This window comes from Rhinatrema bivittatum, chromosome 4 (genome assembly GCF_901001135.1).
Source record: "Rhinatrema bivittatum chromosome 4, aRhiBiv1.1, whole genome shotgun sequence".
Taxonomy (NCBI): domain Eukaryota; kingdom Metazoa; phylum Chordata; class Amphibia; order Gymnophiona; family Rhinatrematidae; genus Rhinatrema; species Rhinatrema bivittatum.
In genome coordinates, this window is record NC_042618.1 from 354,999,900 (window position 1) to 355,026,657 (window position 26,758).

A 26,758-nucleotide genomic window follows, 5' to 3' on the forward strand; every position below is an offset into this window, starting at 1 on the left:
AAATAGTTAGAAAAAAATTGAAAGGAGCAGCTACAAAAGTAAAAAGTGTGCAAGAGGCGTGGTCATTGTTAAAAAATACCATCCTAGAAGCACAATCCAGATGTATTCCACACATTAAGAAAGGTGGAAAGAAGGCAAAACGATTATTGGCATGGTTAAAAGGGGAGGTGAAAGAAGCTATTTTAGCCAAGAGATCTTCATTCAAAAATTGGAAGAAGGATCCAACAGAAGAAAATAGGATAATGCATAAACGTTGGCAAGTTAAATGTAAGACATTGATAAGACAGGCTAAGAGAGAATTTGAAAAGAAGTTGGCCATAGAGGCAAAAACTCACAGTAAAAGCTTAAATATATCCGAAGCAGAAAGCCTGTGGGGGAGTCAGTTGGACTGTTAGATGATTGAGGGATTAAAGGGGCACTTAGAGAAGATAAGGCTATCGCGGAAAGACTGAATGATTTCTTTTCTTCAGTGTTTACTGAAGAGGATGTTGGGGAGGTACCCTTACTGGAGAAAGTTTTCATGGGTAATGATTCAGATGGACTGAACCAAATCACTGTGAACCTAGAAGATGTGGTAGACCTGATTGACAAACTGAAGAGTAGTAAATCACCTGGACCGGATGGTATACACCCCAGAGTTTTGAAGGAACTCAAAAATGAAATTTCAGACCTATTAGTAAAAATTTGTAACCCATCATTAAAATCATCCATTGTACCTGAAGACTGGAGGATAGCTAATGTAACCCCCATATTTAAAAAGGGCTCCAGGGGCGATCCGGGAAACTACAGACCGGTTAGCCTGACTTCAGTGCCAGGGAAAATAGTGGAAAGAATTCTAAACATCAAAATCACAGAACATATAGAAAGACCTGGTTTAATGGAACAAAGTCAGCATGGCTTTACCCAAGGCAAGTCTTGCTTCACAAATCTACTTCACTTTTTTGAAGGAGTTAACAAACATGTAGATAAAGGTGAACCTGTAGATGTAGTGTACTTGGATTTTCAGAAGGCATTTGACAAAGTTCCTCATGAGAGGCTTCTAGGAAAAATAAAAAGTCATGGGATAGGTGGCGATGTCCTTTCATGGATTACAAACTGGCTAAAAGACAGGAAACAGAGAGTAGGATTAAATGGACAAATTTCTCAGTGGAAGGGAGTGGGCAGTGGAGTGCCTCAGGGATCTGTATTGGGACCCTTACTTTTCAATATATTTATAAATGATCTGGAAAGAAATACAAGTGAGGTAATCAAATTTGCAGATGATACAAAATTGTTCAGAGTAGTTAAATCACAAGCAGATTGTGATGAATTAGAGGAAGACCTTGTGAGGCTGGAAAATTGGGCATCAAAATGGCAGATGAAATTTAATGTGGACAAGTGCAAGGTGATGCATATAGGGAAAAATAACCCATGCTATAGTTACACAATCAGGCCTATCCTGTAAAGTGCGGCCGCGTTTACCCTGCTCCTAAGCCGTTTTTAACTTCGTTTTCGGCCGCGTTAGCCCTTCCTGCGATCCCGAATCCCCTTTAACCTACTCCTACCGCATTCTAAATTCCCCGGGCAACCCCTTCCGCCCGCGGCATGCATATTGCATGCAAACGAGCGAATTAGCGCGATATTGCATGCAAACGAGCGAATTAGCTATTCACCTGCAATCCCGTAACCCGTGCCCCGACTATCGCTAGTTTTCCCTGCCGTTTTGTCGCGCGTTTAACCTGCAAACTTACCGCCTACCCTGACCCAGGCGGTAGAGGCATGGGTAAGGGTAGGTGGAAAGCTTTCCCCCAGCCCCCGCTCGCCTGCCCCGGCCGCGATCATGGGTGCCGGTCTCCGTGGCAGCCCCAGTCCTCTCCCCTGCTCCCGAAGCCAAAAAAAAAAGCGTAAAAATCGTTGCAGCCCCCCTCCGATGTCCGGACTGGGGCTGCCACGGAGACTACAACGGCAAAGCAACTTTTGGTTTTTTTTTTTGCTTCGCCGCTGTCAGTGTGCTCCCCCTCCTCTCGGAGCAGGGCGCGAAAAGCAGCCTTGCTCCGGGAGGAGGGGGAGCACACTGACAGCGTCGAAGCAACGGCGAAGACAGCGGCGAAGCAACGGCAAAAAAAAAAAGATCCCAAAAGTAAGTCGCTTTTGGAAAAAAAAAAAATTGTCGCTTTGAGAAAAAAAAAAAAACCAAAATTGCTTTTGTTTTTTTTTGCCGTTGCTTTGCCGCTGTCTTCGTGTTGCTTCGCAGCTGTCTTCGTGTTGCTTCGCAGCTGTCTTCGTGTTGCTTCGCAGCTGTCTGTGTGCTCCCCCTCCTCCCGGAGCAAGGCTGCTTTTCGCGCCATGCTCCAAGAGGAGGGGGCACACTGACAGCGGCGAAGGAAAAAAACCAAAAGCAAGAAGTAAGTCGCTTCCCCGCTTCACTCTTCCCTCCACCCGGAGCAGGGCGCGAAAAGCAGCCTTGCTCCGGGAAGAGGGAAGAGTGAAGCGGGGAAGCGACTTACTTTTTGCTTTTGGTTTTTTCGCTTCCTGGTATCTGTCATTTCAAATGACATTTGAAATGACAGATACCAGCGTGCCGTGAAGCCTTAGGCCCGCGCACCCAGGATACTGTATAGGCGCTCTATCCAGTATCCTGGGTTGCGTGGGCCTAAGGCTTTTCGGACGCGGCTTACATTTACATATAATTAGGGTTCAGGATCGAGCGGTAGGTGAGCTGCACTGTGCGGGCGGTAACCGTGGGTGCCGTAGGCACTAACGCAGCTCTTCCTACCGCTCGGTACTGGATTGGCCTGAATGTTAGGTTCCATATTAGGTGCTACTACCCAAGAAAGAGATCTAGGCTTCATAGTGGATAACACATTGAAATCGTCGGTTCAGTGTGCTGCGGCAGTCAAAAAAGCAAACAATGTTGGGAATTATTAGAAAGGGAATGGTGAATAAAACGGAAAATGTCATAATGCCTCTGTATCGTTCCATGGTGAGACCGCACCTTGAATACTGTGTACAATTCTGGTCGCCGCATCTCAAAAAAGATATAATTGTGATGGAGAAGGTACAGAGAAGGGTGACCAAAATGATAAAGGGAATGGAACAGCTCCCCTATGAGGAAAGACAGAAGAGGTTAGGACTTTTCAGCTTGGAGAAGAGACGGCTGAGGGGGGATATGATAGAGATGTTTAAAATTATGAGGTCTAGAACAGGTAGATGTGAATCAGTTATTTACTCTTTCGGATAATAGAAAAACTAGGGGGCACTCCATGAAGTTAGCATGTGGCACATTTAAAACTAATCAGAGAACGTTATTTTTCACTCAATGCACAATTAAACTCTGGAATTTGTTGCCAGAAGATGTGGTTAGTGCAGCTGTGTTTAAAAAAGGATTGGATAAGTTTTTGGAGAAATCCATTACCTGCTAAGCTGCGATGCTACAGTAACGAGCCAAGAGACTATTCCAGCAGCTTCCCCTTCTTGCTCACAAGTAGCCCTTCCCCATCCCGTCAAGTGGCTTTCATGACTTGAATATAGAATGGGATATTGTGAATCGTCCTTTGGATTGTGAAACAGTTCATAAATTTTAATCTACTGGTAGCCAACTCATAGTCAAAACCAAAAGAGGTTCTTAAAATCAGAGTAAATATCACGACTGCAGAACCCCCCTTATCCCCTATGGCAGAATTTAAAACAAATGATGGGAACAATGTCCACATTGACCATGCTCCCAACTTTTTTTTTTTTTTTTTAATTAATACTCTCTTACTGTGAATCAAACAAATTAATATTAGCAGCTGTGTCAGTGCCAAGTTTTCACATATAAGTGCTCACCCACAAAGATCAGAAACTTTACCCTGGTGCTGTAAGCTTTTTATGCACTCCATTAAAACTTGTAACTAAAGGACCAATTCTCAGCAAAGAGGACCTAATGGACAAACAATTAGTAGATCACCCATCTATAAAACCCAGAAACGTGGACAAGGAGAAGCCTTGCAGTATCTGTTTGCCAAAAGAAACCACACCAGGGTGTTATGTTTAATATGGGTTCATGCTCAAAGTCTGTGCCGGTTTGTTTCACAAGCAAATGGAGGGCATGTCTGTACATTGGTGGAGAGGGGTAAAAAAATAGGATATGGCTCAATGGGATACAGACACACACACAAAGTCATTACCAAACAAAACCATTTTTCAAAGGCTTCAGCCACCACTCGGGTGGGGGGGGGGGCAATAATGCTGTATTTATGCTACAAGTCCATTAATTTCACCCTAGCCCTTTCTAGCAGTTGCACCAAGATTGATAACAAGATATACACGTCCGCTGGTGGCGTTCTTCTAAGCCAGATCATTTATTTCAGAGACCTTCCACTTCGGCTTCTGGCCTAGAGTCCCACAACTCAAGATTTAACAAAAATAAATAAATTAAAAAAAAAAATCACACACAAGCACAAACCTTACATAAATAAATTAGAAGTGGTGCAGAATATCAGGGAGAAGTCAGCGCCAGGTGATGACTGCACAGTAGCTTCTTTGATCTTGAAAGTTTAGATATTTAAAAACATTAAAAAAAAAACCAAAGAAACACCAAAGTAAGAAATACGCATCAAGGATCGCACTCCTTTTTAACTGAAGAACTTTCATGTTGAAAATTCAAGGCCGCTTGTTATCCAACAAGATGAATGTGCCTTCCCGGAATGGAACTTAAGTTGTATGGCAAGAGAAGCGCGAGCAAGTGCATTGTTTCTCATTCTAGACCTGGAGTACCCCGTCCCTCCGCCCGGTTTTCAAGATATCCACAATGCAATACGTACCAGATAGACAAGATGCAGTGGAGGCAATGCATGCCGATCCCTCCTGCACACTCATGGTGGATATCTTAAAAACCAGGCTCGTTTGGGGCTCTTGAGGACCAGACCTGGCCACCCCTAACCTATTTCTCCACTGTCCCCGCATGGGTGGGACATGCAGACAGACATTGCTGCTCCACTGGTTTGCAGAATTCCAGGCTACCACACCTATTATCAGAAAATAAAATTTCTCGCCTTTCAAGGGTTGGCACTTCTACCTACCGGGACAAGAAGTCACCTTGAATCCTGAGTGTAAAAGCTGCTCTTTGATAAAGAAAAACAAACAAAACAAAAATTACTGTGCTGTCACTGTGTGATCTGGGAATGGAAGAGACAGTGCTCTGATTTAAAACAAAAGAATTTAGTCTGCCAGTCAAAACTGGTAATTTTTCAAAGGGCCTGACTGGATCTGAATGTAATCCGCTTTGAAATGCCAAAATATAAATAAAATAAAAAAGTCTTGCTAAGGCTTTCCTCTCTTTCTGTGTTTATGGGAAAAATGTTTAGCAAAAACGAGACCCAAAGTCTTAAGAGGGAATGCATTTGCAAATGTGAGGAACTCAGATGGAAAAAAATATATATATATATCTCATGTATATATCATGCTCAGAGTCAGCCTCAGGTATCCACATCTTCAAACTGTCCAGTCTCAAAAGCGAGGACAGGCGACGTTGTCGTCAATGGTGCTGCATGGTGCCAACTAGGAATATACATGGAGTTTTCTGCCTCAGCACTGGATGCCACCAACCCTTCCTGCTGAAAAGTAATGTCGATGTCTTCGGAGTCTACGGGAAGCAAAACATGAAAGGGCTAGTCACCAGGTCGAAACAAGACAACCTTTGCATCGATTATAATTTATTACTTATTTTAAAAATCTGTTACTCATCTCTCCATAATTCAGGGCGGGCTACAAAAAAAAAAAAAAAAAAAAAAGGCCACTCATAAAAAGATAAAACATTTAAAATAATAAACATCAAGAAACATGCAGCTTTACATCAGGTCGTTGTAGGCAAGCTGCAAAATAAATAAATAAATAATGGTCTTAAGGGCCTTTTTCTTTAATGCCCCTTCCCGATATCCCATGGGAAAGAGCTACTGTAGAAGTAAGCAAACCTGGCTGAGTCCTACCTGATTCCTATCAGATTTCATCATCTACCTGATAACCAAACGAACAGTCAGGCCAATGCAATATAGTGCGCTCAGCTGGTTAATCCGTGGTTGGACTTGCCTTTTGGATGTGCGTTCAACCCCCCGCAAAGCTAATAGCGCTCATCACATGTAAATTCATGTTGAGGAGGCTATCCTCTTCTGATGCACACATTTTTACGCTCAGAAATTACCGTCTGCCCAGGGCATGCGTTAATTTTTGAGTAGTCCAAAAAAAACAAGTGTACAGAAAAGCAGAAAATACTTCCTCCGTGGCAATATTAAGTCAAGGAACAAAAGGAGAACGATTAAAAAAAAAATGTAAAAAAAACCCAAAAACTGTGCTGGCGGTCAGGTTAGTTAAAGGGACGCTCAATTAACGTAAGATTGAGAGTCCGTTTTCCTAAACCACTGACAGCCACATCTCCTGGGCGCCCGCTGCCAAGGAGGCACTAGGGGGTGCACAATTTAGCCTACTGCCTCCTTTTTACCCTGGCAGCCGATTTAAATATTAAATCAGGTGCCCTGGAGAGGTCGTTCGGTGCACGATGGGAGAGCAGGCGATCAATCATGAGCGCCCCTTTTCCCCGTGATGATATTGCATCGGCCCGAATGTGCATAACAACTTCTGGATTTCTCAGAACATCTTGTGACCCAGATAAAAGCTGTTTATAAGCATGGATGGATTAAATTGGATCGGATTTTACGAGTCAGGTATTAAAATTATGGCTGGGCCCCACAGACCAGAACTTAACACAATAAACTTCCATGCAGAAAGACTTGACTACAGCGTGACCCCCAGCAAACGGAAATCTCAGCCTTGGGGTGGGGAAAGCAAGTTTGCTTACCGTAAACGATGTTTCCGTAGATAGCAGATGAATTAGCTATGCTGCATGGGATCTGTCAATCAGGTCTGGGAGGCGGAGCTTGACAAAGCAGAGATCAGAGCTTTGCTCTCTACGGCTGCGCATGTGTTCCTGCGCAGGAAAGTAACGGAATCTCCTCAGTCTGTGATTAAGCTGTAGTGTAGTCGAAGACTTAGTGACTTCCAGGGAGGAAGGTGGGTCAGCATGGCTAATTCATCCTGCTATCTACGGAAACACCGTTTACGGTAAGCAAACTTGCTTTTTCCCGTCGACAGCAGGACTAAATTAGCCATGCTGTCATGGGAGTCCCAAGCTCCCGATCACGTTGTTTTTGATATATATGCTCGTACGTGATCATTAACAGTGTGGCAGTCACCATGGACAGGAGGATAGAGATTGCAGTATTGCTTGCCCTATCTTCGCATCAGTGGCTGCTTGTTGATCAAGGCAGTAATGAGATGTGAAGGTATGCAGCGATGACCAGGTAGCTGCCTTACAAATGTCTATGGGTTGCACATTCTTTAGCTATGCCAATGAGGCTGCCACTGCTCTGACTTGGTGAGCTTTAGGCTCTGAATGTAGTTGTAGTTTCTGTTTATCGTAACAGAATTTGATGCACTGCGTTATCCAGCTGGAGATTGTGCATTTAGCCACTGGTAATCCAGGTGCCTTTGGGTCAAAGGAGACAAAGAGCTGAGAAACACGGGAGTCCGAGTTTGTCCTTTCTTTGTAGTATGCTAAAGCTCTTTTACAATCTAGTGTGTGCAGTAGTTTTTCCCTATCATTTGTATGAGGCTTAGGGAAAAAGGTGGGTAATTTCATGGTCTGATTGAGGTGGAATTGAGAAACCACTTTTGGTAGGAAAGATGGGTGAGTTCGGAGAACTACCTTTTGGTGATGAAACTGCAAATATGGAGAATAATGGACCAAGGCCTGTAATTCACTGACTCTTCATGCCGATGTTACTGCAACCAGGAATACAACTTTCCATGTGAGGTATTTAATATGTGCCGAGTCCATGGGTTCAAACGGGAAAAGTATGAGCTGTTCCAGAACTATGTTGAGGTTCCATGGAACTGGAGGCTTAGAGATGGGAGGCCGAAGGTGAGTTAACCCCTTAATGAAACGAGAGAGTAAGGGGTGATTGGATACAGGAATATTGTTAACTGGTCTATGATATGCCCCTATGGCACTGAGATGAACTCTGATGGATGATGTTGCTAGACCAGCTGCGTATAGTGTATGAAGATAGTCAATAAGTAGCTCAGGTGAGCAGTCCAACGACACCTTTGGAAATGCACCAGGTAGAGTAGAGTAACATTTCCATTTATAGCTATAAATTTCCTCGTTGAGAGTTTCCTGGATTCTAACAAGATGAATTCTGCCGAAGTGGAAACTCCCTGTTCTGTTAGAAGGAGCCTCTCAATCTCCATGCTGTCAAGTGGAGAGATGAGTGTAGTGGGTGTAGAAGCGTCCCTTGATCTTGGCAGAGAAGATCGTGGCGATTCGGTAACCGAATTGGATCCATGATGGATAGTCAGAGAAGGAAACTGTACCATGGTTGCCTCAGGGGCGATGAGTATCAGTTGAGCTTTGTCTGCTATGCACTTTTGAATTGTCCTCGTTATGAGTGGTATGGGAGGAAAGGCGTACAGGCCTGTCGTCCAAGGGATGAGGAAGGCATCTTGAGCGATCCTGAATTGGCTTGGTCTTATCGAGTAGAATTTGGGAACTTGAGCATTGATCTCCGTTGCAAAGAGATCTATCGAAGGCATCCCCCACTGCATGAATGTGTCTTGGGCTATTTCTGTATTGAGTGCCCATTCGTGAGGAGGAAATATGCGGCTTAGCCTGTCCGCTCTTGTGTTTGCAACTCCTGGTAGGTAAGTTGCTTGGAGATGTATGCAGTTTCAATGAGCATGTTCGAAGATTGTCAGGGTCTCCTTGCAAAGGGCCCATGAACCGGACCCTCCTTGTTTGTTGATGTAAAACATCGCCACTTGATTGTCCGTGTAGATCATTACCCTGCGTCCTTTCAGGTGGTCTTGGAACACTTGTAATGCATTCTGAATCGCTCTGAGTTCCATTAAATTTATTTGCAAGTTTTGTTCCAAGATTGTCCATAACCCTTGTGTTTGGTAAATCTCGAGATGTGCACCCCAGCCCTTGCGAGACGCAGCTGTGGTTAATACTGCATTGTGAGGAGGGGAACTGAACAATGCTCCCTTGGATAGGGTGGAGTCTAGGAGCCACCATGTTATATCTTTTCTCATTTCGGCGGTCAACGATATCTTGAGTGTCAATGGTTGCGAGTGCTGTTTCCATTGACGTTTCAAGCCCCATTGCAGGCGTCTCATGTGTAGCCTGGTGTTGGGAACCATGAAAATCGCCACTGCCATGTGGCCCAGGACTACTAGAACCTATCTTGCTGAAGGTCTCTGAGTATGGTTCAAGGACGGAATTGTGATATTCTGTCGCTTGGTAGGTATGCCCTGTTGCATGTAGTATCCAGGCATGCTCCTATGAACTATAACTGTTGTGTTGGTTGTAGGTGTGATTTCTGAAAATTGATCACCAATCCTAATTCTTGCAAGCATTGTATCACCCGATGGGGGTGATCGAGTAAGATGTCTGGCTCATAATCGCCCCAACTCCAATCGTCCAGATATGGAAAGATGGTTATACCTTGTTGTCTGAGATGAGCCACCACCACTACCATGCATTTGGTGAAAACCCTGGGTGCAGCCGATAGTCCAAAGGGAAGAACTTTGTACTGGTAGTGTTGATGTCCATAGCGAAAGCATAGGTAACGCCACGAGGATGGATGGATTGGAATGTGTGTGTAAGCATCCGTCAGGTCGATGGAACACATCCAATCGTTGGTTTCAATCAGAGGAAGGATTGATTTCAAGGATACCATTTTGAATTTCTCTTTGGTGAGAAATTTGTTCAATTCCTTTAGGTCTAGGATGGGGCGAAGGCCACCGGACTTCTTGGGTATGAGGAAGTATGGGGAATAAAATGCTACTGATTTGGTCCCCGGGTAAATTTGTCGAATTGTTTGTTGTTTGAGAAGCAAAGCAATTTCCTCCCCCAGTTGTGGTTGGAAGTTGTGAATCTTGAAAGTGGAAAGATGAGGTAATAAGGGTTTTGTGACAAATTGGAGTTGGTAGCCATGACGTACTATCTCCAAAACCCATTGATCGGATGTTATTCTCTCCCAGGCTGCCAGGCAGGAGTGAATCCTGCCGGGTGGTGCTTGATATTGTGATGGTGGCTGGGTAACTAAAAAGATGAATTCGCTTTTACTGCAGTAGCCGGCTATTGTGCCTGTTGTCTCTGGCTATGTGATTTACCTCTACGTTGGCTTGAGGTATTCTGTTGTGGAGCAGGACGCTGGTAAGCAGGGTAAAGTTGTGTATGAAAGGAATGGTAAGATCTGTAGGGCCTCCTGGCATATGATTGCTGACGAGTGGATCCCATATAACGACATGTGTTTGAATAGTGAGGATGTGATGTTAATGATTGTACTGCTAGAGCTCCTTCCTTCCGTTTACCCACTGTGTCCTGAAATCGTTCTCCGAACAGATTATCTCCTGTATATGGGAGGTTTGTTAGCTTCTCGTGCAAATCTTCATGTATCGAACTTGAGCGTAACCATGCTAGTCTGCGGGCTGCAATGGCTGCTGCAGATGCCCTAGACTATGTTTCATATGCTTCATAGATTGACCTCAAAAGGTGTCAAGAACACTCTTCCATGTCATGAAGAGGCGGAGGTATCTGATCCGCAGTCGAGGAGAGCATACCTTTTATATCTTGTATGCACTCATATAGGTAATGTACCATGTAGAACTGATGGTGCATAATTCGGACATTCAACACTGAGTTATGGTACATTTTCCTGCCAAACTCATCTAAATATTTGTTGTCTTTCCCTCGTGGGTATGAGGAATGCGACTTAGTTTTCTTAAATCTTTGCATCACCGACTCTACTACAATTGAAGCGTGAGGTAATTGTGGTATAGAGTACGGTGATGTTTTCCTCATACGAAATTTTATGTCAGTCTTCCTGGAAACCGCTGAGATTGCGTAAGGTGTTTCCCAGGATTTCTGTAAGACTGAAAGCAGGAGTTCTTGTGGTGGAAGAAATGTTGGTTCTCCTGAGTATCGAAAATCTTTAGGAGGCCAAGAGTTTCTGATCTAGGGTCTGTTTCTTTTTGAACCTCTAGATGCAGTATTGAATCTAATTTTTCCAGAAATTTTGGGTATGTAAGGTCTTCCGGAGGGGAATACGGTTCCTGAGGTTGTTCCTGCGGATCCAATGGGAATCCCGTAGATGATGATGGGGATGTTTGCGGTGAAGAAGAATCAAGAGATATATCCTGGTTATAATTTGGTGACGCTGGTCGGTTTGCTATGGGAGATGTTGGAGGCTCCACCAACTGCTCTCTATTAGTCTGTGTCTTATGTTCCGGAGAACTGCCAGAAGCAAGATTAGTCATTTTGAATGATGACTGCAGAGATTCATAAAATCCTGCTAAGGATTGGGACAATTGATAAAATGCCTCTTTTGTATGAGGGGGCATTATTGTACGACCATCTGGTTCTTGTGACTCACATGCTTTAGGTTGCATTGGAGTATTGTGAGGTAACGTATTAGATACTTTATGGTCTTTCTGTTTTTTTGTCGCATATCATGTCCATCGAATCCTCTGAAGCTGTAGAAGCGTTAGAGGAAGCAACTTGTATTACCTCTGTATGGGAGAAGGTATTTGAAGCTGGTATGTGAGATGATTTAGAAGTCGAAGGGCTTACTTCCCATGTTGCACTCCTCTTTGCCGACCTTTTGTGGTGGTAGTGATGTGAGTGCTTATGATAATAGTGTGACGACGAGTCTGTATGACTTCTACATGAAGACTGTGATCGTTTTCTGCGTTTTATTGTAAACTCTGTCGAAGTAGCTCTCGAAGAGAGGGAAGTACCCGAACGAGGTGGGGTTATCGATGGAGAAGTGGAATGAGACATTTGTGAGGGTCCACGTCATCTCTTCAACTCATGGTGTAGTACATGAGACGTGTGTTCCTGTGTCTTGTGCACAGATTTGGATTTGTGCGCAGATCTAGACTTGTGCGTATATCTTTCTATTTCTGTGCGCGCCAAAGTTATCGGCGCCGATGTCTCCGGCACCACGCGCACAGCCATGTCTGGTGCCGGGCACGCAAGTGTTGTCAGCGCCGTGCACGCAGATTTTCCCTTCATCGCGCGAACAGGTGTCTTCGGCGCCCTGCGCGCAGAAGTGTTGTGCGTCGATAGTTCTTCAGGCGCAGAAGTGTTATGCGCCGTCATAGTTTTATGCACATAAGGCATCTTAGGCGCAGAAGTCTTAGGTGCCGTGATTTTTGGTGCCAGTGTCTCTTGTGCCGGCACTTCTGGCTCTATGGATTGTTTGAAATCCGATGGCCTTTGCCGGCTTGCCACATCCTTACCTCCAAGATTGGAGGATTGAGGATCCCACGAAGATGCCCTCTTTTTTGAGGGAGCCGGTAAAATTGCAGGGCCAGGCGACGAATGAGCCTCCGATGGCTCCGGTGAGGCAAAACGTTGCTGAAGCCTGTTGTTTCAGGGCTCTCGGAGACATCCTCGAACAAAATTCACAATCTTCACAATTGTGATCTGGCCCTAGGCATCGGTAACATTGATCATGTCCATCCGTGACTGACATTACCTTGCCACAATTACAGGGTTTAAAACCAGATTTTGACATTTTTATTTAATAACGCTGAGGAGAAGAACAGCTCTGCGTGCGATCCCACAAGCGTAAAGAACAGACTGAGGAGATTCCGTTACTTTCCTGCGTGGGAACATACTCGCAGCCGCAGAGATCAAAGCTCTGATCTCTGCTTTGACAAGCTCCGCCTCCCGGACCTGATTGACAGATCCCATGACAGCATGGCTACTTCAGCCCTGCTATCGACGGGAAAAAAGAGGAAGTGTGTGTGAGGGCAGAGGGAAAGAAACTTGCATCCATCATGGAGGAAGGTGGAAATCTTGAGCAGCCTATCAACCAGCTCAGCCATTAAGGGTGAAATTCTCCTGCAAGCACTAAGACAGATGGAGGAGCAGCAGCAGCAGCAATGGCACTTTAAGTCCCCAACAGCTACAACCCAATGAAGTTGCATTATGAGGAGCTCAGTTTACAGGGCACTGGTTAAATGATATCTGGGGTTGGAGAAACACTGGAAGGATATCCTATAATAAAAATTATAGATTCTGGCAACCTGCCTTTTACATAGGTAGATCATTTCAGGCCTTATCTTCCTCTCTGGTTCTTACAAGTCCAATCTTTAATCTAACACCAAGGCTCCTGCCCACGTTTTACCTCTAAAGCCTCTTGGCTTTGCACTCTAACCGGTGTGACCTAAGAGAGTACACCAAAATGGCGCAGTTAGAGACATTGCGGGTTTGGAATACATTCCAACCCCCTTTCTTAGATTTTGTACTACAGACATACACACACTAACTCTAACCAGGAGGGCACCAGAAACCCCCCCCCCCCCCAACAGCAACAACAAAATCCATAAAGGTCATTTTAAGAAAGCCATGCTGTGGTGGCATGTACTTTTCCTGTTTGCCCTAGCACTCAGTCTACCAGAGTCAAGGGGGGGGACGACACACAACAAGAACATGACAGTAGTCGAATCACCACATTGCCAGCCTTATTAAAATATACTTGGCCAACCCAGGGACTCAGTAGCAGTGCTTTGTATTGCTGTACCAAGGTCCCTGGTTCAATCTCCAGGCTAGCTGGGGATGCTGCAGAGGCAGCATTCACAGCCAAGGGGTGAGGAGGAGAAAATATTTGTCATTGCTCAAGGGAGACACCTGCTGGCCAAATCCAGGGCCCATGATTTCAGGCTTCTAAAAACAGCCATGGCACACAGCCATGGTCCAAGACTGTCAAAGCAATAGCAGAATAGGAATGGGAAGGGAAGGAGACAGGCAATGTTCCTTCTAATTTTTGCAAGGCTTCATATGCAAAAATGCTCTCGTGCAACTTTTTATATGCCAAGTTAAAATTTGTATGCCATGAGCCAGTATAATGCAAATATCAGGATTTCTTGTGCACAGCTTAGAGCAGAAGTGGCCAACTCCAGCCCCTGAGAGCCACAAACAGGCCAAGTTTTCAGAATATCCACAATGACTATGCATGAGATAGATTTCCATACAATGGAGGCAGTACATACAAATCTCTCTCATATGCATTCATGCGGATATCCTGAAAATCAGGCATGTTTATGGCTCTTGAGGACCGGAGTGGGCCACTGCTGTCTTAGAGGGAATTTGGGGGGGGGGGGGGGTGATAAGGTGAAATTTAGACTTACCCATTAATTTCTTTTCCTTTAGTCCTAATAGACCAGTCCATACATGTGGGATATGTCCTCTGGCTAGAAGATGGAGGCAAAGACAAAAATACAAGAGCTGACTTCACTCTCTCTAACAGGTCCGGTGCTGCTTCAGCTCCTCAGTATGCTATGCCAAAGTTAGAAAATAACCAGGAACTATTGTTAGTTCTGGTTCCCCAGTTACTATTATAACAAGAACCTACCACCATTGCCAGCATCTCTTTCTTGGGTACTAGGCTTGGGACCCAAATACCAATCCCAAGTTTGCACTCAGGGCTGCCACATTCATCATGGACAACCTCGCACTTGTCATTGATTCTCCTGAATGTAAAGTTCCCCTGGAACTATTAGGGGGGGAAAAAAAGGTCATTAGGACACAAGAATAATTTTGTAATCAAACCACAAAGGTCAGGGATTGAGGATGCCATCTGACCCCTTCTTCTTGGGCTGTTTCTCTGTTTGACAACAAGCTCTCTCTTTTTGCTAAGTCTATTCATATGTCTACCTATATCTATAGGCAGGTAGATCATTATAGTTGCATACATATCTATATACTGGTATATATTCCTATCTATAAGTCCACTCACCACCTCCCCCACTCCCCCAATTTTTTTGACTGCCATTTTCTTCTCAGGGTGGGTCCTTGACTGGTCTGTTAGGACTGAAGGAAAGGAAATTAAATGGGCAAGTATAAATTTCACCTTCCTTCACATCCTACAGAGAGGTCCCTATTCCAGGTGGGAATTACTTAGACTTGCATCGAGGATTCTCATAATAAATGCTGCATCTGTTTTTTCTTAACCGGATTAACTCCTAGTATTCTGTAAAAGTATATTGAGATGCCCTTGTAGCTACCCTACAGATTTCCCCTAGGGTCACTGGTCTGCCTGGTGCATAAGACAATATCTGAGCCTTCTCCCAGTGTACTTTTAGGCTCACAAACCTTGGCCTTGCTTTTAATACACATGCTGCCAAAATTGCTTCCTTACTCCATTGCATCCTTGCTGCCTCTGAGGTCACTTCCCTCTTGTAGGCCTCTGCAGCCAAATACAACCGCCAGTTTGAGTTCCTGAACTCAGTTGTGAATTTCCAGATATCTCAAAAGGAACCTCAAGTTTATCGAGTGATTTGAGCTCCTGCTTCTGATATTAACCTTTTGCATTTATAAGCCATGCAGTGAAAATCCTTGATGTGTTCCATTACTTTCAAAACAACAGGGTGGCATATTGGACACAGTGATCCTTTTTTTTTTTTTTTATATATATATATATATATATATATATATATATATATATATATAAAGGATTCCAAGGACACCCAGGAGACAGACTTTCTGAAAAGTCCCTGAAATGCTCCTCTATAATGCTTGAAAGGAAGCGATGGTAGATCTCTCCTTAAGTAACCTCCCTACCAAGTCCAGAAGACCTCCCTTAGTGGAAGACTTGTGATCTTGCCTCCTCAGAAGAATTGTATCTAATGTGTGAACAGGATGATGAGGAAGGTCTCCCTCCTCTGTTCAAGCCTGTGATCTATAGGAAATATTGGTCCTTGTATTGCTCTTAAGAGTTCACACATTCAATCATCCAGCATATCACTAAACTTCTGAGAAAGAAATGTAGTTGAAAAGCTCAACTGAAATTAATCCAAATCTCACGTGCCCCATATGGAGCCTGAACTCAAGTTGACCTTACCCTTTTCTGGGCATTGTACTGCATTGGTGGAAGGACCGACCGAGAGCCTGAACTCTTCCCTGAAACATCGTACCTACCTCTCCTAACAATGGACAGCTTCCGCATTTACAACAGCTCTAATCCATGTCACTACCTATCTTCTCTGTGTAGCTTAGTCCTTACTGCACCATGGTTGGCAAGAGATTAGGATGCTCTATTTGGTAAGAATTATTTGCCTAAGGTGAGGGAGAATCCCTGCATTGAGCTGTTTAATCCTGTAAGGGAACATCATCCTAGAGTGGATCTGAACTGATTTACCAGGGTGCCCGAGCACTACTGGTTCTCTAACTTCACCTTGCTAGCTCCCACTAGCTCCCAATCCCTCAATTGCCTAATTTGTAGCCAAACAATTTGGAATTCTATCTGGACCTCATCCCCTTTGGTACTCAACCAGGGCTCCTATCCAGCTTACGCTGGATCGACTTCACTTCTCTCAACCTGCATGGTTTATGTAGACATACCACCTACCTGAGGGACAGTCAAGATCTGTTTCATCTTGGCACAGAGTATGAGGGCCTCCTCATACAAAAGACCGGGAACAAAAAAGGATTAGATTCTATCACTAGGCTAATGTCAGCTTAAAGGAGGGGCCAATTTCCCTGCCTGTATAGGGGATGGTTACTACCCCTTGCTCCATCAGTATCCAGAGTCCCACATAAACCAAGGGAGGAGCCTCTTTGCTGTCCTCAAGGGAGCCATGAACAAGTGTTTGACCAATATCTGGTCATAGAACTTGGAGGATAAGAGAATTCCTCAATTTCAATGAAAAGGCCACAGAACCTGTGAATAATTACCCTATTTAGTCCTTTTACCCCTGAGACCTACGGGGAGGGAAGGGATTTCACCTTATTGGTGCTCTAACAACCAGAGAGGAGCCTCTGAGCCTCTCTGAAAGAGCACACTCAAACCTGGGATTTCAAACTGAATGACGAATGTCCTTGCTAAACAAATCTTTTGCTAGGCAGACTACAAATGTTTTGAACATCAGTCTTATAAAAGTTTTACTTTTTTTCACTGTACTTTGATTATGCAGAATTCTATTTATATGGTGTGCCAGACCTACCTGCCACCAGCGGTAGCAGGGTTCAAACTTATGACCCTGGATGTTCAATCAGGGGATTTTGCCATGGAGCTTCAGGGATTCTACTGGTCCTGAATGGGGAGGGGTTTCTGCTAAGCTCCCCTCTAGGGGGACCGCTCTGTACCACAGTTCTCATAGTGGGGAAAAAACAAGGAAAACTCTCACATAACCTAGATTCTACTGATCCCCCTGTGCAGGAGTACACAAGGGCCCCCGTGTATGCCCCGTGGTCCTTCTAGATCTTGCAAACACCAGCACAAAATGGATACACCTGCCAAACGAAACTCCCCATTGCTTACCTTCACTTTTTCTAGCCTCACCAACCGAGGATCTGCCCAGATTCCTCTATCCAGACCGCGTTTTCTCTCAGATCCTTACCTGTGAGAAACTGTCAGCATAGCCTCCACTGAGGAATGCTAGCCTGTCCACAGGAGGTCTTGAAACACCAGTGATCACACTTAGCAACCTACAGGCCGATAGAATACAGCGCACTCAACTGACCACACTGATTAACCCGCGGTTGGACACGGGTTTTGATCACGCGTCCATAATCCCTTACAACATAAGGAGATTAGCGTGTCCAAAATACACATCCAACCCCCTGTGAAACTAATAGTGCTCATCACATACAAATGCATGTTGATGAGGCTATTAGCTATTCTCCCCAGATAAAAAAAAAAAAAGGCGCTCGACCCACACATTTATACTCAGAAATGAATGCCTGCCCAGAGTAGGCGCCAATTTCTGAGCAACCCAAAAAAAGTGTATTGACAAGCAAAAAAATACCTCTTTTCTGTACATCCTCCGACTTAATATCATGGCGCTATTGAGTGAGGAACAAAAAGGTTGGGGGGGGGGGGGAAAGGTGTGCCGGCAGTCAGGTTAGGAAAAGGGACTCTCAAATTAACAAGCATCCATTAGTGGCGCACATTTGTCCCTAGCGCCTCCTTGCCAGCGTGACCCCCTCGTTTAAATATTCGATCACGCACCCAGGAGAGATGGCTGGGTGCATGTTAGGAAAGCAGGTGTTCAACACCGAGCACCCGTTTTCCGCACGGTTTTATTGTAGTGGCCTGCTAGGGAGGACTGCTTGGGCCAAGACTTCCTCCTCCTGACCTGGTAGTTTTAAAACTCTTTTTTTTGGCAGCTTTTGTAACGGTCTGCCAATTCTTTCAGCTTAATTTGCTTTACCAACCTCTCTAGGTAGCCTCCTTCCTGCAGAAGAAAAAAAAAAAAAAAAAAAGGAGAGGAATATCTAGCTTACTTGCTTTAATATACATATTTCTTCCTAATATATCACTATATGTGCATGTTTTATTGGAAGCTGTTTATATGTTTAGAAAATGTTTCAGATATTAGAACATAAGAAATTGCCATGCTGGGTCAGACCAAGGGTCCATCAAGCCCAGGATCCTGTTTCCAACAGAGGCCAAACCAGGCCACAAGAACCTGGCAAGAACACAAACACCAAGATATACTACAGGCTCTATCTACACATAAGTACATATCTCTATATGAAATCCCCCCCCCCCCCACACACACACACTTTTTCTTTTTTTTGAGACAAGGTACTGAACCTTCTAACTACAAAACCTGGCAAGGAGCTGACGGGCACTAGAACCTGTAATTCACAACCAGGTTACAGGATTATAACCTGCATTTAAGTCCAGCCAAGATGGGTAACAAGGGAAATAATCAATCAGCTGCACAGCCTGCTCATTAGAGCTTCTGCATCTTCTAACTGACCTTCCCTGCCTCTTGGAGACACACCCTCAAATTTCTCCCAACTGAGAAAGCAGAGTTGCTTACCTGTAACAGGTGTTTTCCCCGAGGACAGCAGGATATTAGTTCTCACACATGGGTGTCATCATCAGATGGAGCCCCAATGCGGAAAACTTATGTCAAAGTTTCTAGAACTCTGACTAGGCACACTGAGCATGCCCTATACCACACGTCCACGCGGGGTCCCCCTTCATTCTCGTAACATAGAATTAGGATTAAAATTAAAAAATAGGATAAGCCCAACTCTGTGGGGTGGCAGGCGGGTTTCGTGAGGACTAACTTCCTGCTGTCCTTGGAAAACACCCGTTACAGGTTATCAACTCTGCTTTCTCCTAGGACAAGCAGAATGGAAGTCCTCATACATGGGTGAATCCCTAGCTACAGGCTGTTCCTCAACACAAAAGGGTTACAACAGACACCTAACCAGGTGCCAAAGGGCACAACACCGATGCTGTTGGTAACAGAGGAGGAGACAGCCTGAACCCAAAGTTGGGTTCTACACCTCAAATAGGTTCCGAAGGACAGACTGGCCAAATCTACTGTCGTGTTGGCCATCCTTATCCGGACGGTAATATGATGTGAATGTGTGGAGAGAACTCCATGTTGCAGCCTTGCAGATCTGCCACCGATGCTGCCATGGCTCTGATAGAATGAGCCTTGACATGACCCCCAAGATGAGTCCCGCCTGGGCATAAAAGGAGGAGATGCAATCTGCTAGCCAATTAGATATAATCTATTTAGCAACGGCAACATCAAATCTATTCCTATCAAAAGAAACAAAAACGTTTGGTGGACTTTCTATGGGATTCTATCTACTCCAGATAGAAGGCTAAGGCTTGCTTGCAGTCCAAACTGTGCAGTGCTCGTTCGCCTTGGTGTTAAGAGGGAAATCCATCACCACCTTAGACAGGAACTTAAGGTGCGTACGCAAGACAACCCTGTCATGATAAAATTTTGTATAAAAGGTGAATAAGTCCCTAAGGCCTGGAGCTCGCGAGCGCCACCAAAAATATGACCTTCCAGGTCAGGTACTTCAGGTGACTGGTGCGCAGTGGCTCAAAAGGAACTTTCATTAGCTGAGCTAGAACCACAATGAGGTCCCAAGACACAGTAGGAGGCCGCCTTAGGTGAGGCTTCAACTAAAGCAGACCCCGCATAAAACGTACAACTATAGGCTGTACAGAGATGGGCATACCATCTACACCATGGTGGTATGTGGCAATTGCACTCAGATGAACTCTAATAGAGTTGCTTTTCAAGTCAGCCTCCAATAAGCGTAGAAGGTAATCAAGCACTATTTGTGTGGGGCAGAAGAACGGATCTAGGGCCTTCTGCTTGCTCCACACAGAACACCTCCTCCACTTCAGTCTATAAGACTGTCTAGCGGAAGGCTTTCTAGAAGCCACCAGGACTTGAGACACATCTTCTAAAAGATCAAGCGGCTGCAGGATTAACCTCTCAACATGCAGGCTGTAAGCACCAGGGCCTGAAGGCTGGGGTGCCGCAGCCCACCCTGATCTTGCGTGAAGAGATCTGTGGAAGTCCCCAAACCGATCGGTTTCCGGATGGACAACTCCCAGAGGAGTGGAAACCAGACCTATCTCAGCCAATGAGGATCATAGTCCCTCTGTCCTCGCAAAGCTTCAAGAGAGTCTTCGTCACTAAGGGAATTGGAGGATATGCATACAGAAGGTCCTTGCCCCAATGATGGGCAAGGGTAACCGAGGCTGGTTTGCAGTCTGTAGAGGGAGCAAAACTGTTGCAGGGGGACATGAACAGATCTACGTCTGGGCTACCTCAAACATGGAATATACAGTTTGCTACCCCCCCTGGTCTAGGGACTGCTCGCGGAGGTCTGAAGGCTCAAATCAGTCCATCCATTTCCATGTTCTCCGTCCCAGCCAGATACATGGCCCTGAGCACCATCCCATGGGACAGGGCCCACAACCAGATCTGGACCGCTTCCTGATACAGAAGGTACAACCCCATGCCTCCCTGCTTGCTGACATACCACATGGCTACCTGGTTGTTGGTCTAGTTCAGGACAACAGATCTCTGAAAGCCCATAGCATATACCTAAATCACCCAAATCTCCAGGAAGCTGATTTGACAGGAACTTTCCTAAGTGGACCAAAGACACTGGGTACCAAGCCCATCTATATGAGCTCCCCAACCCAGGGTAGATGCATCCTTGATTAGAACAATTTGGGCGGGGAGACTCTGAAACGGGATCTCCTGTTCCAGATTGGAAAGTACCTGCCACCAGGACAATGAGTCCTGAAGAGACAGGGTGACTCTGATGCAATCCTGGAGGCTCCGAGTGGCCTGGCGCCACTATGACCTCAGGGTCATTAGGCTCTGCACATGTGTAAACGTGCCAAGAGAGCAACATGGCCGGTTGAGGCCATATGGTCCAAAGCCTTAACATGTGCCAGGCCAATACCTGCTGGCTCTGTTGAATTTCTGCTGCAATGGTCGCCATTGCGACGGCCCTCTAGTGGGGCAGAAAGGCCTTGGCCTGTGCCCTGTCTAGCAAGGCTCTTCTGAAGTCCAATTGAAGTGATGGGCTGAGGTGGGTCTTTGGGTAGTTGAGAATGAACCCTAGTAACTCCAACAAACAAATGGACAAATGCATGGACCTGATGACCCCTGCCTGAGACGTGCTCTCGACCAGCCAATCGTCCAGATATGGGAAGGCATGCACTCCCAGTCTGCAGAGGTGTGCCGCCACCACGGCCATGCATTTTTGGAAGATCTGTGGGGTGGATGCGAGCCCAAACAGTGCAACATCTGGTACTGGAAGTGCTGCCTTCTCATCACAAATCGAAGATACATCAAGATCTTCCCCAGTCACAGGAAGTGAGTGTAAATGTCCTTTAGGTCAAGGGAGCACAGCCAGTCCCCCTTTTTGCAGAAGGGGAATCAAGGTGCCCAGGGAAACCATCTTGAACTTTTCTTTTTAGAAACTTGTTCAAGGCCCTCAGGTCTAGGATAGAACGGAGTCCTTCTGGTCTCTTTGGAATCAGAAGTACCTGGAGTAGAATCCCCATCCTCTTTGCCCTGGTGGTAAGGGCTCGACCGCCCTAGCCATTAAGAGGGAGGAGAGCTCCACTTGTAGTAACTCTGATGCACTACTGGCCCCCAAATGCGGGCATGGGGAGGGCGGGGCAATTTGGCGGGACACCCAATTGATTTAATTGGTACCTCTGACAGATGGACAGAACCCACTGGTCTGAGGTTACACTGGCCACTGGATTGCAAAGAACCACAGCCTGTCCCTGACCGGAGGATCCATTATCCCAGGTATGGGCAACTGGCTCTCTATGGCACAGTCAAAACCATGTCCCCAGAGTTTACTGAGAAGCTGGCTAGGGTTTTGGGGCTCTCTGCTGCCTGGTACAGCTGCGGGTGCTTTGATGGTCTTGACGGTATCGAGGAGGCAGAGGATAGAACTTCCTCTGGTGAAAGAAAGACTTCTTTGGCCCCGGTCTCGACTGTCTCCTGGATGAGGATGTCTGGTCTGGAGTATTAGCGGAGAGTTTCATGGTGGTCCCGAAGTTGGGCCAAAGCATCCCTCACCCTATCTCCAAAGAGATTCTCTCCAGTGCACAACACATCATCAGTGAATCTTTCCTGATGTGTTGTGCATGGCATTCTGCGAGAGTAGATTCCTGCGGCAGAGACTCTTTATGCCCTTTCCAAAACATTGTAGGTCGCACAGACCTCGTTTTCTGCACTCCAGACTCTTGTGCACCAGCAACATGAGTGTCTTGCTCCTGTTGAGGCTGTCCCGCAAGTACTGGCTCATGTAGAGCTGGTAGGCAGTGACACGGGCAATAAACATGGTGCCTTGGAATGCCTTCCTTCCAAGAGTGTCCATCACTCTGTGGTCCTTCCCTGGGGCGCTGAGGAATGGGTGCGAGAGTGCTTTGCCCTCGAGAGCAGATTTGACCACCACCGATTGGTGAGGCAGCCTATACTTATTGAATCCGGCAGACTTCTGGACAAGGTAGACCTCATCCGCCTTCCTGTTAACGGGAGGCACTGCGAGGGGTGTGTTCCCATATCCTCAGCAGCAACTCCTTAAGGATCTCGTATACCAGGACCACCACGATCTCCTTAGGAGGCTCCATGAATTGGAGGATCTCAAGTATTTTGTGCCTGGAATCCTCCCTTGCTAAAAGCTGGAAAGGGATGGCCTCCGCCATCACCCTCACAAATCCTGAGAAGGTTAAGTCCTCAGGCTAAGACTTCCTTCGTTCATCTGAAGAAGAAGGGTCTGATGGAGATCAGAGTCTGCAGAGGAGGACTCTGTTGGATCATATGGACTCTCATCCTCACTATATGCCTCAAGGGATGGGGCCCTAGGTGCTTGGCCTACATCCAAACATGCAGACAGCAGTAGAATTGGACTGGGGGCTATAGGCCTTGGGGTCTCTGCCAACCTTGGTGGAACTTCCTCCTCAGAAGAACTGGCAACAACCACCATATTGGTAGGGGGTAGCCTTGGTGCCCTGCCGGGCAGATGCTGTCCCGGGAATAGACACCAGCTGGGTTGGTAACGCACTCATGAGCACACTGAGCTTCTCCAGAAGCAGTGCGACGACAGGCAGCACTGGCTCCGGTGCAGCTGGTACTGCAGGACTGAAGCTTCGCAGCGCCCACTCCACTGCCAGCTGGACTCTATGCTCCACGAGGGGGCTCAACAACTGGCACCTGGATCGGTTGAGACTGTCGCGGACCCCAGGCATCAATAAAGGATGGGCTCACCTCGCAACGGAGCCGCTTTGGGGCACTGCAGCAAAAGCTGGTACATCCCTGAATCCGGCACTGTGTAGTGATAGGGACCGGTGCTGATGCTTAAATTCCCTTGATACTCGGCCCAGTCTTTCCCCGGTGCTGAGATCGAAGACGACCAACCCGGCATCCTTGGCCTGGAGAAGATAGACAACGGCTGGTCTCCGGCATCCCTATCCATCGGCAACAACGATAGAACCAACAGTCCCACCAATGTCAATGGCATGGTATCTATCGGTGCGGCTCCATGGTCCAATGCTGATGGCTCGGACTTCCTCGACTTGAAGAGCTGGTCCATCTTGTAAAGTTGAAGCCGATGTCCCTTCAGGGTCATCTGGGCACACAAGTGGCAATCTCTGACATCATGCAATGCTTCTAGACAGAAGATACACACCCCATGGTCCTCGGGTATTGGGGACATTAGTAAAAACATGACATGGCCATGATGGGGCGAAACATAAGCACCGCAAAATTCAAAGTGACTGGGCATCGATGGCCAGCAGGCACCAAGGCACCACCACCATGGTGGGGGGAGGGGACACACAACCGCAAAAAGAAACTTTCCAGAAACACTGAAAACCCTATGGACACTATGGGAAGCCACAGAGAGAGAGACCAAGCGATGGATTAAAGGAAAATATCATGGAAAAATGCGAGAGCAAAAAGTTTTCCACAAGGCAAAAAACAGCCAAGTAAGCTCAATCACACTGCGAGGCTTACAGCTTCACGCAAAAGAAGCGACTGAAGAGGGACCCCCGCGTGAACGCATGGTATAGATCATGCTCAGTGTGTCTAGTCAAAGTTCTAGAAACATGTGTGAGGACTACCATCCTGCTTGTCCTCAGAGAACTTGTTCCTCCAATCACTGAGCATCTCTTCCTTTCCCTGAAGGTGGCTCACAAGGTTAAAAGGGTATGATAGCCTAGGCAAAAAACATTCCAACATTTTCTCATACATTAGCCTATGTGTTGATTTCCTCAGCTTTACCTGTAGTGTCTTCTTAAATTCCTGCTCCTTCCAGGGCCAAATCAGGCTCTGTGACTGCTGTCCTGGGAGCTCACTCAACCAAGGAAATCAGCACACTAACTGATACCCTGTGGAGTCTATTTTTACATGTCGATGCACTCTTAGAGCCTCGGGTCCCATTTCTCCTCAGCATCTCCCTGATAACGCTACTGCATTTTTTTCTGCCCCAGCACTCTGCGGGAATAAAGGGACTTTGCACCAACCTGAATAGATCTGGATTTAACAAAGAGCCTACTGTCAATGTTACTCTGGGAGCCTGCTTCCAACCAGGATCTTCAGTGCACTTTGCCTGCTTTCCTGGACTTCTGCTTCTACCAGGATTCTTCAGGGCTCCTTTCCTGTTTTCCTGGAAGTCCAGACTGAAGACACCACAGGAACAAGTTACTACGTATCCATATATCTGTTGCAGCACCAGCCAACACATGTGCACATCTGCTGAGGCAGAGACATACTGAGTTGCTGAAGTAGCACCAGACCTTTTATAGAGAGTAAAGCCAGTTACTGAATTTGTGTCTCTGCCTCCATCTGCTGGCTAGAGGCCACATCCCACATGTATGGACTGGTTTGTAGGGTGTGAAGGAAGGAAAAGAATTCCTGGACAGTTGCGAATGAAGGTGCATGGCACCAGATCCCAGCCCTAGCTCTGACTGAGCTGGAAGTACAAAGCAGCAGGAGGAAACAGGCAGGTCAAAAAAACATGTATTAATTGTGCCACTTAAAATTTCTAGAATTAGAGGGGGTACATCTGCACTACAAAAAAACTGAAAGTAAAATGTGCAGCCAAGCCGCACATTTTACTTTCAGAAATTAGCGCCGACCCAAAGGTCGGTGCTAATTTCTTCCGGCGCCGGGAAAGTGCACAGAAAAGCAGTAAAAACTGCTTTTCTGTGCACCCTCCGACTTAATATCATAGCGATATTAAGTCGGAGGTCCCGAAAAGTAAAAAAAGTAAAAAAAAAAAAAAAAAAAATTTGAATTCGGCCCGCAGCTGTCGGGCCGAAAACCGGACGCTCAATTTTGCTGGCGTCCGGTTTACGAGCCCGTGGCTGTCAGCAGGCTCGAGAACAGACGCCGGCAAAATTGAGCGTCAGCTGTTAAACCCGCTGACAGCCGCCGCTCCTGTCAAAAAGGAGGTGCTAGGGACGCGCTAGTGTCCCTAGCGCCTCCTTTTCCCCGTTTTTACCGCGTCACCTAACTTAAATACAGAATCGCGCGCACCGGTGAAGGGCCGGTGCGCGTGCCAGGAGAGCGGGCATTCGTTCGCTCTCCCGCGGACTTTACTGTATCGGCCCGCCTGAGATGTACAGCACAATGTTACAGTGCTACAAACCATATATAAAATATAGTGCTGTATACCTAATGGCAAACATTTCAACTCATCTAACATGACATGCTCCTTACAAATTGTAGGCGTTATTTAAAAAAAAAAAAAAAAAAAGGGCATTTTGTCAGTTTTATTTCTGAATTATTTTGCAGAAGGTAAGAAGAAAGTTATTCTCACCATAAGGGTCATCTGCATCTAGCTCTTTATCCCAATCCTCTTTTTCATACTCTGTGTTGATTCTCATATTGGCAACAAATCCACAGGCATTACCAAAGGCTCCAAACTCCACATCCAAATCATCGTCAGCATCAGGATGCTCATCAAAATCTTCCTCCCAGTCACCGTCAGATGAAGTATTCAAGCAGGTATCACAATCTGACTTGTCCTCGGCGCTTCCAGTCTCACAGCTCAGACTACCGGTGTTTTCAGGCTGGTAAAAACTGCACTCAGTGTCACCTTGCACTTTGTTTTGCACATATTCTGCGGTGGAAAAAAAACCAACACCCAGAACTATTGGAAAATACACTTTTCCCTTAAGCTTCCAACATAATTTTTCTGTTTGCGCTATTATAATAATTTAATATGTTTTCTAGTTGGCAAGGCAAACAACTATCATTACCAAACACCATCACCAAAAGAAACACACAAATTATCAACAAGAGAACGAACGCTATCACTTGCCGGACCCACCCTGTGGAACAAGCTCCCTCCCCACAGATCTCAGAACAGACCCATTACCCCAATCCTTCAAGAAAAAGCTTAAAACCTGGCTATTTCTTAAAG

General features: G+C 45.9%; 1 protein-coding gene across 2 annotated transcripts in view; it reads right to left on the minus strand.

Moving 5' to 3' along the window:
• Positions 1 to 3,708: 3,708 nt before the first annotated feature.
• The window catches only part of COPRS (coordinator of PRMT5 and differentiation stimulator), a 30,644-nt gene continuing 7,594 nt past the window's right edge, over positions 3,709 to 26,758 (minus strand). The window contains exons 3-5 of one of the 2 annotated variants that reach the window (XM_029600705.1): positions 26,153 to 26,455; positions 14,215 to 14,277; positions 3,709 to 5,605 (exon numbers count right to left, since the gene is read on the minus strand). In XM_029600705.1, the coding sequence (XP_029456565.1) occupies positions 5,439 to 5,605; positions 14,215 to 14,277; positions 26,153 to 26,455 (533 nt within the window). In that variant the 3' untranslated portion in view covers positions 3,709 to 5,438. The remainder of the gene's footprint in view (positions 5,606 to 14,214; positions 14,278 to 26,152; positions 26,456 to 26,758) is intronic. The other variant, XM_029600706.1, reaches the window with a different exon arrangement.